The sequence below is a fragment of the Zosterops lateralis genome (assembly GCF_965231275.1).
Source record: "Zosterops lateralis genome assembly, contig: HAP1_HAP1_SCAFFOLD_52, whole genome shotgun sequence".
NCBI classification, from domain to species: Eukaryota; Metazoa; Chordata; class Aves; order Passeriformes; family Zosteropidae; genus Zosterops; species Zosterops lateralis.
In genome coordinates this window covers 8,742-21,135 of record NW_028154612.1, presented here as the reverse complement: position 1 = coordinate 21,135, position 12,394 = coordinate 8,742, and the positions used below count along the sequence as shown (strand labels likewise).

At 39.3% G+C, this 12,394-nt stretch overlaps 1 protein-coding gene across 1 annotated transcript; it reads right to left on the bottom strand.

Moving 5' to 3' along the window:
* Window positions 1-4,599: 4,599 nt before the first annotated feature.
* On the bottom strand, window positions 4,600-12,179 carry LOC310923423 (uncharacterized protein). Its single transcript, XM_083885437.1, has 4 exons — window positions 11,526-12,179; window positions 9,041-9,210; window positions 8,186-8,513; window positions 4,600-7,113 (listed from the first exon to the last, which is right to left on the bottom strand). The coding sequence occupies exons 1-4, from the start codon at window positions 12,019-12,021 to the stop codon at window positions 4,619-4,621; spliced, it is 3,489 nt and encodes a 1,162-aa protein (XP_083741563.1). The 5' UTR covers window positions 12,022-12,179; the 3' UTR covers window positions 4,600-4,618.
* Window positions 12,180-12,394: the final 215 nt, after the last annotated feature.

Below are 12,394 nucleotides of genomic sequence, written 5' to 3'. Positions count from 1 at the left end.
CCAGCTCTCTTTTCCCAAGCCTTTGACTCCCAGGCTTCTGCCTCAGCCGAGGGACATTTGTTATTCCCATCACCTGCTGCTTTGACACCAGGAACCATTCTGGTTTGACCTAAGAGGTGAATCATGAAGGTTGTGGTGCTTTCTTGTCCACAATGTCCTGTTAAGACCCAGAACACGTTGTTCTTACAGCTGGGATTGTGGCCGTTCCTACACCATTTATTCCACAGTGGATGAGTAAAGGAAATCTCTCCTTTTCCTTCCTAAGTTGAAGCTACAGCTTAGTGCAAGTGTGTGTTAAAAGAGAATGAATGCCATAATCCTCCTTTTCTTTTTTCAGTCACTAGTGAATAGCTCCCTGAAGGATACAGAAGAACTCAACAATGTTGTGCATACAATGAAGAAAAGACAACACAAAATTCCCTCTGGATGATGAGGTTAGAAAACCTGTTTTAATCTGTGTTTCTGTTTTAAGTCTGTTTTAATGTGTGTTTCTCACCACATCTACTTAAACTAACAAGAAATTAGGCTGATTTTCTCCACACTGAGGCAGTTTTGCAATGAAGCAGCAGCGTGTCATGATGCTAAATAAGAATCTGGCATTACCTCTAATGGTCACTGCTGCAAAGTGTATCAGTGCACAGCAAGGCAGACTGGGTCATCACAGTTATTCCTCCCCTCCCTTCCTGCACATCCCATTGTCTCCTCTGCAGAAGACACAGGCTATGAAAACAAGGCAAGGTTGCTCCCTCTTTTTCTTCTCCCACAGGACTTGTCAGACACCATGTTTTTTCAAAGCACTGCAGGTGCCCCTCCCCAGCTTGCTTCTTTCTCATTCTCCAAAAGAAGAGAGCTGAAGGAGTTGGAGGCATGTGAGTGCCTGATCTCTCTTTCCCTCTACAGGCTCTGCCTCCCCAAGCCCTGGTTCCCTGCTGTGCTTTGGCATGAGAGCCATTCCAGCCCCAAAGACAAGGGCAGTGGAGTTCAGCTGCAAAGCCTCTCTCTGCACTGAGATTGCTTTGAGCCTGCAGCCTCCATGGGCAAGGGCTTTGTGGGAGCAGGGCCAGCACAGCCTGTGCCCTGCACACAGAGCCAGGAAAAGGAGCAGATCCTGCTGCCTTCTGCTGCTGCTGATCCCAGCAGCAACTCCCCTGGCAGTTCCTGCAGGGAACTCCACCCCAAGGGCTTCCATCCCTGTCGTGCCTGGGAGAACTTGTTGCTTCCCAGTTGTCCCCCATCCCTGTGGATTGTGGAGCATGTCAGCACAAGCGTCCCTGGCCCTTCCTCCCTGCCCAGCCTGCAGCAGTCCCAGTCCCTGTTGCCTCCCCCTTGCTGCAGCTCCTTGGCCAAAGTGCTGCCAAAGGCAGCGGAGCTGGCTCAGGATCCCTGTTGGCTCCTGGGCTCCAGGATGACCTTCAGAGGGACACTTGGAGCGCACTAGCGTCCACCGAGGGTCACCCAGCTGGAAAGCAGCTTGGCAGAAAAGGGACTGGGGGTCCTGGTGGACACCAAGTCAGAGCTGAGCCAGCAACAAGTCCTTGCTGTGAAGAACGTTCCTGGACTGCCTCAGACAAAGTATTGCCAACAGGCTGAGTGATGATTATTCCCTCCTACACAGCACTGGTGAGGCCACACCTGAGTACTGTGTCCAGTTCTGGGCTCCCCAGTACCAGAGACACTGTGACATTCTGGAGGAGGGTCCAGTAAAGGGCCATGAAGATAATGAAGGGGTGGGAACTTCTCTCCTATGAGGAGAGGCTTAGAGCTGTTTAGCCTGGAGAAGAGGTGGTGCTGTGGAAAGTCTTACTAAAGTATTTACCTGTCTGAAGGGAGGGTGTGAAGAAAACAAAGACTCTTTAGTCAGTGCCCAGTGACAGGACCAGAGGCAAATGGGCATAAACTAAACATAGGAGGCTCCATCTGAACATCAGGAACTGCTCTCTTTTTCTGTGAGGATTGCCATGCATTTTTACAGAGTCTATCCTTAGAGATACTCAAAAGCCACCTGAACATGGTCCTGAGCAACTGGCTCTAGGTGGCCCTGCTTGATCAGGATCATTGGACTAGGTGACCTCCAGATACTGCTTCCAACCTTGGCTTAAAATTACTTCAAATGAATGTATATACATTGCAATTAGAATATTGTAATGCAGAACTGATCCTGAAGAAGTTTTTCATTGCATTTGTTTCTGATGAAGGCTGTTGCTTATCTCTGTTTTTCTGAGCGGGTGAGTCACAGTACCATGAAAAAAATTACTGCTACTATTCAAAAAAGTTTATTTTGTTGGTTTATGTGTAGGTTAAATGTACCTGTCTTCTCCTTTTATTTTAGGGTTATTTTCCAGCCCAATTATCAGCATATTCAGGAAAGATTGAAATGCTTTGTACCTACAGCAAGTAACTTGATGATTATCAAACTATTATAAGTATGTGTTTGAAAATGAGATTTTTACTTCATTCTGATTACTGTATTTGAAGTTCTTGATATGCTTTTCTGTATTTTTTCCTGTCCTGATTCACCGTATGAGGGATTCTGTGTCCTGTTGATTGTGGAGCTCGGCAGGCCATTGCCCTGTGAGAAGGGTGTGTTCAGACTATTGCCAACATCCTCTTGGCTGATTCCTCATGCTTCATTTACAAATATATACAGCGTACATTCAGGCACCTTTTTTTATTGAGCTTATTTGTGACTTTTTACCCACAGTCAACTGGGGTAGTAGCACCAGTGGGATCATGGGATTCCTACTAGTATAGGTGTCCTAGAAAATTCTCAGTGGCCAAATAAGCTAACCAGTTTTCAGTGTGAACAAGATACAGTGGATGAAATGTAAAGAAAGAAAACTGAGGATACAGTCTTGGGGTCCGTCTGTGTGAGACTGTGTAACTAATTGATATAGAAGGGCATGCGAACATGGGGTGGGTAGGGAGGAGCAGAGTATGATGAATACTGTGTGGAAGTCACAAAAAATACAAAGGTTTTGTATTAAAGAGCAGTTGCTAATGAAATGAACTAATATGAAGGAGAAGCAGCGGAATGTTTGGATTTGAATGAAGATGTGGTGGTAATAATGGAGAGATGAGTAGCAAAGGACAGTGGCAAGATAAGGCACAGGTACGAATGAATACTTTGCCACATGTTAAAATCCGACTATAAAGGAGTGAGTTTACTTTGTCTGACAAAGTAAACTTTATGGAATAAAGGGAATCTTAGAAATCCTGCAGCTTCTCACAAGTGGTGTACTGTCTGCCTCACCTCTGAAGCATTCTCATGGTCAGAAAAAGATGAGAAAAATAATATTCCAGTATATATTTTGAAATCCTGTTGGACTGTTGCACAAGGAAATGACAAAACATTTCAGTATATGAGATATCAATAGAGCACTAGAGTGGATTTTTTTCCCCTGTGATTCACAAAATTGCCTTACTTGTATAGTTAGATTTCTTAACATGTTAGCAGCTGCAACAGCCAAAAGGTGACAGGCCTTGGAAAACTGTTAATGGTGTTTGAAGACCCATAGATACCAAAATACCAAGTCAGTGCTTTTTTCAAGCATTGCGTTTTTAAAGTTGTTTTGACCACAAAGAATTAGTGTGTATAATGAGCTTTAATGAAAGCTGGCAATGGCTCTTTGTTCTTAGTTTTTTCTTTAAAGGTAGTTTCAGTGATGTAGTGTGCCATTGGACTTGCTCGTCTTGTGATGGAATTGAAATGTGTTCCTTTTGTTTGGAGTTTTAGGAGTTAATTGTGTCTCTGTGAGAGTTTTCCCAGAGTTGTAGCCAGCTTCCTGCATTTTCCTAGAGCTGAGTCTGCTCCCTTTCCTGATGACATTTCCCTTCAAGGACTGCATCAGTGGTACTGAGTCTGTTGAAAGGGCCTTGGGCTATATACAGAGATAATTTTACCTTACAATTTGCTATCTTTTGGCTACTGATGTTCTAAAATAGCAGTTTTGAACTGCTCTTGATTTTCCTCTCTTAAGTAAAATTCTCAAGTGGGTATAGGATCCTTTGTCTTTTTTTTTTAAATTACCCTGCCTATGTCACCACATCTGCAAACTTTGGGTGATGTCTCATTATAGCTACATTTCTATAACTGATGTTTCTGCAAGAATTGAATTCTATTCTGTTTCTTTGAGAAAGGTGGTTTTCTCTCTTCTGCCAGATTAAAAAGAAATTTTTGAAATGTAATTGAATACTTATTGGACTTTATTTATCTTTGCAACACTGGGAATTCAGAGACAATCCACAAATCTGTCTCAAAAAGCAGGAGACAGTAGTATGTACCATTTCACTGTATAGGTTGAGTCCCATAAGAAAACACAACAGTATATAATGTATATTTCCATTTGCATTTATTTTAGACAAAAGGACAAAAGAGTGAGTATCTGAAGAAAATTCCAAGGGAAGTGATATATTAGTATCAACTACCAATAATGAGAAAGTAAATATAATTCAGCAACAGCTTTATTAATATTCTAGAGTAGCTTTTTATAAAGTCTGTTATTGGGTTTTTTACGAGTACCCTTCTAAACAGAAGTAATTTCACTTTAAAACAAAATAATGTTTGCACCTGCTGTAATGACACAAACACTGTGGGAGCTTAGTATTACCATTTTGTGTTTCAACTATTGAAGTTTGTTCTTCTGCTTTGCAAAATATTAGCAAATCCATCAAATGCTCTTTTCTTCTTAACAAAAAACTGTTCCTGTCCTGAATCTGTCTGACTTCTTTGGTTGAGATTTTCACTGGAATTTTGGATGTGTTCTACAGTTGTATCAGAATGGTTCTCCAGTTCTGTCAAAGTAGTATGATCCTTCATCTTGCTGGAATCAGTGCTTTCAGAGATTGTATTTCCTGTAGGCTTTTGTGGGAAGGAACATGAACTGTATGGTGTACTTTCATTGAAGAAACCTTGTGGGATTGAGAACGAATATGTATCCTCATCATCACTCTGATCCAGTTGGAAGTGATCATCTGTTGTGAATTCTGAAGAATTACAAAGATGAAGCAGATCTGCCGTAGGATTACAAGTCTGCATTTCATCAGGCAGACTGCAGCTGCTGGTATCCTGTAATTCTGTGAATCCATCAGAATTTTTCTCATCAGAACCTCCTTGCATTTTATCTGCACAAGCCTGCTTCACCTGTGGTAGCAAGTCATCTTGCTTTGTAACAAACATGAAATGTTTTTCAAATGTGTGTTCAGGTAGCAATTGAAGAGATGATTCTTTGCTGGAATGTAGCGGTGATGGTTCTTTTACAACTTCATTCAAGCCAGTATCAATAGGAGCAAAAATAAAGCCACTGTCCTCAGATGTACTCATGTTTCTTCTTAATGTAATGTCTGCTTCGCCATCATTCTTTTCAGGGGACTTCCTGGCTATGTCCTCATCTGTACTTCCTGCTGGTGCATTGTCTTCTGTACTTCCTGCTGGTGCATTGTCTTTCTGTTCCGTGTGACTGAAGCTGAGGGAATGCTGTGGTTCTCTGGGAAGCAGAGACAGCTGCAGTCCATCCTCTTCAGAAGTTTTCTCTGTGTCATATGTGGGAAAATGTTTTAACTTAAGTACCGTGTTACCAAAATCTGTACTTTGACAGTAGAGAGAATCAGAAATAGAGTTTTGTGCTGTTGACTCTGCATTAGTAAAATAATCAAATGTATCTGGAATTTCTTGACTTGAAGAACTGACTGTATCTGGATCTGACACACTTATGTGACCACTGCATTTATCAGAATGAGGGGATGCTGTTTCATACATGGTGGTGTCTGATCCATAATTAATAGTGGTTTCAAAATAATAGGCACTGTTCTCTTCTTGATTTTTCCAAATCTGCTGAAGTTCAGCAGTAATGGTTGGAGACTCTGGCGGTGTTGCGAACTTCTCAGTTCCACTGTCTGTATTCGTTTCATCTAGTGATGACTGATAGACTGGCAGGTTGTCACTAACATCAGGCTGTTCCAGTTCAAAGTCTGCTAAAGAACTACAGTCACTCATTGTGAATGGAATCCCTTCAGCTGAAGAGCTGTCACCAAATACATCAGCTGAAGCATTTTTTTCATCTGAATATATCGTTTTACAGTCATGCTTTGTAAGGGGAGAGTTTTCTATTATTTCATAGATGCTTAAATTCTCAATATCTGCATCTCTTCTGGAGCTACTGGGTGAAATAAAATGTACAATATCACTAGGTATACTTTTGTTGCCATTTAGACCAAGTTGTTCTTCACGGCTTTGCATTCCCTGCCTAAATTTTCTCGTGTGCCTGGGTTCATTATGTGAAACAATACCTTTTCTTTCTGGAGCACTTGGTGTAGCTTTTGTGATCTCAGACTGCAGCAGACCAGAGTTGTTTCTTACTTTCCTGTTTGGTGTTTGTGCATTGCTGTTCCGGTAATCTGTCCTTAAAAAAAATAGTCCAGTATCATAAATATCTGTACTTTCATTACTGTCTATACTAGTTTGGACTTTTGGAAACACTGCTATTTTCTTCATGTTGATCTCAGTATTGCTTGGTTTCTGGTACTCTGCTTTGGGATTTGGTGAATGTACACCATTGCCAGAAAAATTTTGATACACAGTAGAAGTTTCTGTAGGAAAAATCTGTGTGTTTCTTAAAGAACGCTCATCACAAAACAATGTATTATGCTGTGTATTTGTTGGCTTGCTTGCAGAAGGCTCTCTGCTCAAGGTTTCATCTGAAAAAGCCTGATTAGAATATGTCTGTTCTGAACCTGAATTTTTGTTCCTGCGCATGAGTCTCCAAAGTCTTTCCAGGTAGGGTCTAGCAAAAGCACCCAGACAAAAAGCACAAAGAAATGTAATGACCACAGAGAGGGAGACAGCCAGTGCAAAGTTTGGCTGTGTTTCGTTCTGCCTAAAACCAGTGTTAGTGTCCCTGGCTTTTCTAACCAACAATGCTGAAACTTCTTCGTTCACCTCTATACTGTAAATGAGATACTTCTCTTTTCTTGTATTGAAAAGACACAAATATAATCCTTCAGCAGTTTTCTCAGCATTGTGTACCACTAAATTATTCATTTTATCCAGTGTCATATGAGGAAGACTCTGATGTTTTGAAATTCTGCCCTTAGGTGTCCACCAAGAGATTCCATTGCCTGAAATGAAAGAAAATACAAACTCAGTCTTTGTTAAAAGCATAGTGTACTTGGTTTGCAGGGTCCAGTGATGTTTTTAAGAATGTACACTGGACTATCTCTCATAATTTTAACCGTTTATTATAAACCCCATTTTCCTTTTATCCATCCCGAATAATTTGACATGGTACAAAGCCTGTTAAACCATATCGCGGGCCTGTGCCCACTGCCTGCCATCTAAAAACACACTACATACGGGGTCTTAATTGCAGACTTTACAATTTGTATTTTTGGCTTTGTCTTTGGAACAGCTTTTGTTCCCAGCTAAGTTTTGCTGCAGTCCAGTGTGCTGATGTTTATCCAGGTTTTTGTGACTCTTTTTGTAAGCAGACAAAGCAGGTGGCATTTCTGATATTTTCTTTTGGGGATGAAGTATTCCCAGGGGAAAGCCTTACCACCTCCAAGTGCTATTAGCCCTTTAAAGTTAAACCATTTTGCCTTATGGCTCGTGACAAATACACCTTCTGGTCTAAGTTTGGTCTTAGTTTTCAATCTGTGTGGTAAATCTTGGCTCTATAGGTTTTGTTACTTATACCCTCAATGATCTCTATTAATTTTAAATGTAAGCGAAGTGTGTGCTACGGTAGCTGTATGTTTTTAGAAGAAATAGAAATCTTTTTTCTCTGCAAATAAACTTTCATTTTATTTTGCTCTAGCTGAACACTGAAAACTGTTGCATCCTTCTTGGTTTTCTACATGCTTCAGAAGTGCCATCCCATTATTTGGCCCTTTGTTCAGTCCAAAATGAACCAATACGTTTGCAATGCATTACTTACTGAAACTTACTTGTATATTAATTGGCATCACTTCCTCCTTTGATGTAAGGAAGGAGATCAAGAGTCAGTAAACCTAACTTTAAAATATTCTAAGCAGAATACTACTTTCTTATGAAATATTTTTGCATGTTAAACTGTTACTTAGTAATTTTTAAACAGTGTCTTTAGAAACATACTTTTAAAAACCAGATTTATTTGACTATTCTGCATTCATTTGGATTTTAGCAGCATTTGGATGGAGTGCCTGATATACATACCTCTTATGTTGTCCAAGTTACAGGTCAGCACTGATGTCCCTTTTGGGACTGTGGCCCTTTTGACCAAAACTTTGTCCCTGCAGTTTAAATGGAAACTTGAAAGATACAGCAGAGGTTTCTGGGAGTTGTTGGCAGACTTATTGTATGAAAGGCTCCATTTTTTCCTTGTGGAGTCAAAGACAAAATGAAATAAATGTTTAAAAGCATTTAGCCTGCAGTTAAATATCCAGGCATTCTTTGACAAATACACTTCAAGTTGAAAAAAGTTCAAACTGAGTAGTATCTGTGGTAGAGGGATTGTCAGAGCATTTCCACGGAGATCCAAAACCTATTTGGAAATAATTCAGAATTAATTTGATAAGGCTCACAATGGAATCCTTATTCCAACATCTTACAACAGTGTTTTAGTGTACAAGCACTTCTGTAGTTCTATGAACAATACATCTGCTTAGGATTTCAATAATGTTGATCTAAGCTTTTTAATGCAGATGAAAAGTTTAAATTGTGGTGTTTAGAATTCTCCCATTGTAGACTTACCTTTGTGTGAATAGGGAGCTGCAGGGCTCTTGCCATGGAAGGGATGGAGGTAGAAGGGGACATGTATGTGTTTAAGGCAGTTATAGATTGGTTTGTGGCATAGAGAAATTGTGAATTTATGGTTGTATCTTGTACATTTTAGCATGTGTTTTCCTACATGTAAAAAGCAAATATAAAAAAATATTTTCACCATTTGCTCTAGTTTTTTATTTATACACTAGTATTATAATAAGAATCATATAATCATGCTTAATAGTTGGTAAATAATATCTTTAATGATTAAAATAAAATATTCTAACAGTTGTATTGCTTTACAACCTGTAATTTGTTGAGATCTCTGAAGGCATCTGGATGAATTTTAGTTATCTTGTTGTTTCGCAGGTCAATGTCCTTCAGCTGTGAACAGTTTTGAAAATCTTTTGGGTCAATATGTTGTATGGCATTGGATGACATATGGACAGTTTGTAAAGACTGCAGGAGGCCTAGTCCTAGGAAGAAAAAAACCCTATTTTACATTTTATAGTCTTGTTTTCCCAACTGCATCAAGTGTCTTTATAAAATGCTTTGCAACAAAATTCCTTCCATTCCACTATTGCAATGAGTAGCTGCAGCCTTTGTGTTATGCCTTTCCTGATCAGTGGTTGTCCCATTCTAAAAGCTGCATAGAATCAACAGCTAGCACATTAAAATATTCCGTTAATGAATGTCTTAAAAACTGACACTTTCATAAAAGCACTAGCATTTCTTTGTGCTATCAAAATTATTTTGATCTCCGTACTTTGCACAAGCTTCTCTGGAGAACTAGAGGTAGGAAAGGAATGTGAAAAGGGTAAAATATATTGAGTTGACAAGTTCCTAATATGTTAATTGTAAGTAAAAGATAAAGATGAAAAAGGTGATACAGTATCTCCTATCCATTTGCATGGGTGGTTTCATGGGAGTTTTTCATCTGTGGAATTATTTGAACTATATTCTTAGGATGTAAAAGAAATGAAAACAAAACCATGTTGTTGCTTGTGCCCGTCTGCCTGTGAATTATGAAGCATGGCAGTATAATCTTCAGTGTATCCTAGTTACAATAACATCCACGTTACATCAGAACACTTGATAGCTGGAGACACCTCATTTTTTTGAGGTGCTGCGAAGGCAGCCCTGAAGCTCCAGCCTGCAAGGCCCAAGGGAGAGGCAGACGTTTGAACACTCAGCATTCCCACTGATGATGAGTGTTCAGCACCACAGTGTCACGCTGAAGTGATTTTTGGGCATTGTTGAGAAGCTGCTACTTCTTAACAATTTTGCCCTTGGTGTCACCTTGTTTACCAGAACTAGCTTTTCTCAGCCAGCAGCTCTGTTTGCAGAGTAATTGATCTTCGGGTTTATTGTGAAAAGCAGAGGGAATGATTCATTCCTGGTATAAAACTAGAGGTGGGTGATAGGAAAGGCATACAGAAGTTCTGTAAGTTCATAAATTCATCACTGCACCTGTGTGAGGAATTGTACTGTGGCTACTTCCCTGAATTTAAGCTTGTGCCAAAAATATACACTGGTATGGCAGCAGCCTCACTCCTGGGGAGCTGGGAGAAGGGTTTCTCTGTGGGAAACCTCTGCTGTAGAACTGCTGTTTGTGTTTTCTTTCCAGAGCTTAAACCTCAGAATTTTAGTGAAGTATTCTGGACAAGAAGAATGTTTTGAACATGTATTTAAATGAATATAGGATTAAAGTATAACTTAAAGTATGGTGGTACCATGCACAGCAATGTGAACTTAAAAAATTTGAGTCTCTTATAGAAGAGGATTCATCTGACTGACCTTCTAAGGCATCTTTTAATGGGCAGTCATATTTATCTATAAAACCAAATCAAATCTTCATCAATGTATTTTATAATGTAAGGTTTTTATACTGTCTATATAGATACCTTGTCTGTACAAACACTACAAAATCATTAAGTGATATGGGTTTTCTTTGTGCCAGAGAATTATTTAACAGCATAAAAGGAGAACAGAACTTTTATGACCCTGTGTAGGGGAAAATACATTATCATCTTTGCGTGACTTTGTGGGGTAAGTGGTATTTTTGTCATCACTTGTCCTGTATTTTCAAACTCTAATGAATCTGATGGTGTTATCAGACATCAATAAATTCAACATATTGTATAGGACAGCATTGTTCATCTGGTAGCTTCTGCTTCATTTAAATAATTTGGCCACTATGAATCATCCCTGCATAAAGGTTAAGCTCCCAGCATAGTTCAGTGACCAGCAAAGCCTTTCTCAAAATCTCTTGAAACCTTACAGCCCTCTCCTGTTACACCAAGGTGTCACTGTGATTGAGTATTAAAGGTACTGAGCAAAATTGTTTGGAATGAACAAAATATATTTTCCTGTCTCTGAAATACTGAAACTGCAGGAAGTTTTATTTAATAGTGTTGATTTCCTTCTGAAGGCTAGTATGAAATTCATAGTCTGTAATTTTTTTGACCTTTAAGGTTCACAACTGGAATGTGGAGGCTGATGTTTTTCCAAAGATCCTTATTCTCCTTTCTATACAACAAGCAAGAATACTGCTCCAGTTATATTTGACTACTATTAACACAGTACAGTTGCTAAGACTATTAAAAAACCTAATAAAGTAAACAAACAACTGATTTACTTCTACCTCTATATTTGCCAGTGAAACTTTCCCTCACCTTAAGCATAATAAATTGGGAAAGTCACACTCTAGATTCAGTAAGGTATAGAAATTATATCCAAAACCAACCTACCCCTTGGGAGTCAAGTCCTTAAAGATTTTTGAAATGCTTACCTCTTGGAACTGTATTAAGATTATTTCTTTCAACTGACAGTACTTTCAAAGCAGGCAGGAGACGATCAACAATGCTGTACTTTTTAGACCCGTGTGCAGGTGTAGGCATATCCAGTGTGAGGGTGTGGATGGCATTACCATTGAGGTTTAGAGTTTCTAAAATGGGTAAATTTGTACAAGTAGTTAAAGTGAGTTCGGAAAGCAGGTTGTTACTGAGGTTCAGGTGTTTTAGCATCCACTCTTCATTTCTTCCATCAGAGCACACAAAAGTTCTAATATTACTGTAACTCAAATCAGCTGTTACTGCTGTTTTTGATGTATCTTCTGGAATAGTAGATATTCTGGTAAAAGAGCAATTCAGTAAGAACTGCCCATCCCAGTGGCACTCTGAACGGTGATGTGTAGCAGGAAGAATACGCTGTGACTTGGTTCCCACTGATCCAGGAAGATTAAAGTAAAGGACCACAGCTATGACATGCAAGTGAAGGTTATCCATAGTATCTAAATCTAAAATGTAGAATTATGGTTAAATTCAGCACAACAAGAACAGAAAGTAAATGTAGTTTGACATTTAAAAAAACATTTTAAAAAATCAACACCAAATAACCACAGCATTACCAACATTCTGCATTAAATAGAATGGAGTCTTATTTTCAAAAAGTACATTAATAAACTGGTAACCTCCCCCTCCCTCCATCTATCCCAAAAAACAATTAGAACCTTTTTTTCTTTTCCAGCCTTTTGTCGAGAAACACAGCTTCTTGGGAGCTTGAGATCTAACAACAGTGGAAACTTTTGAACTCTGCTTCAGGTACTGCACACAATTACACTAAGCAAAGTCCACCACATACAATCTATGACAAAGGGGT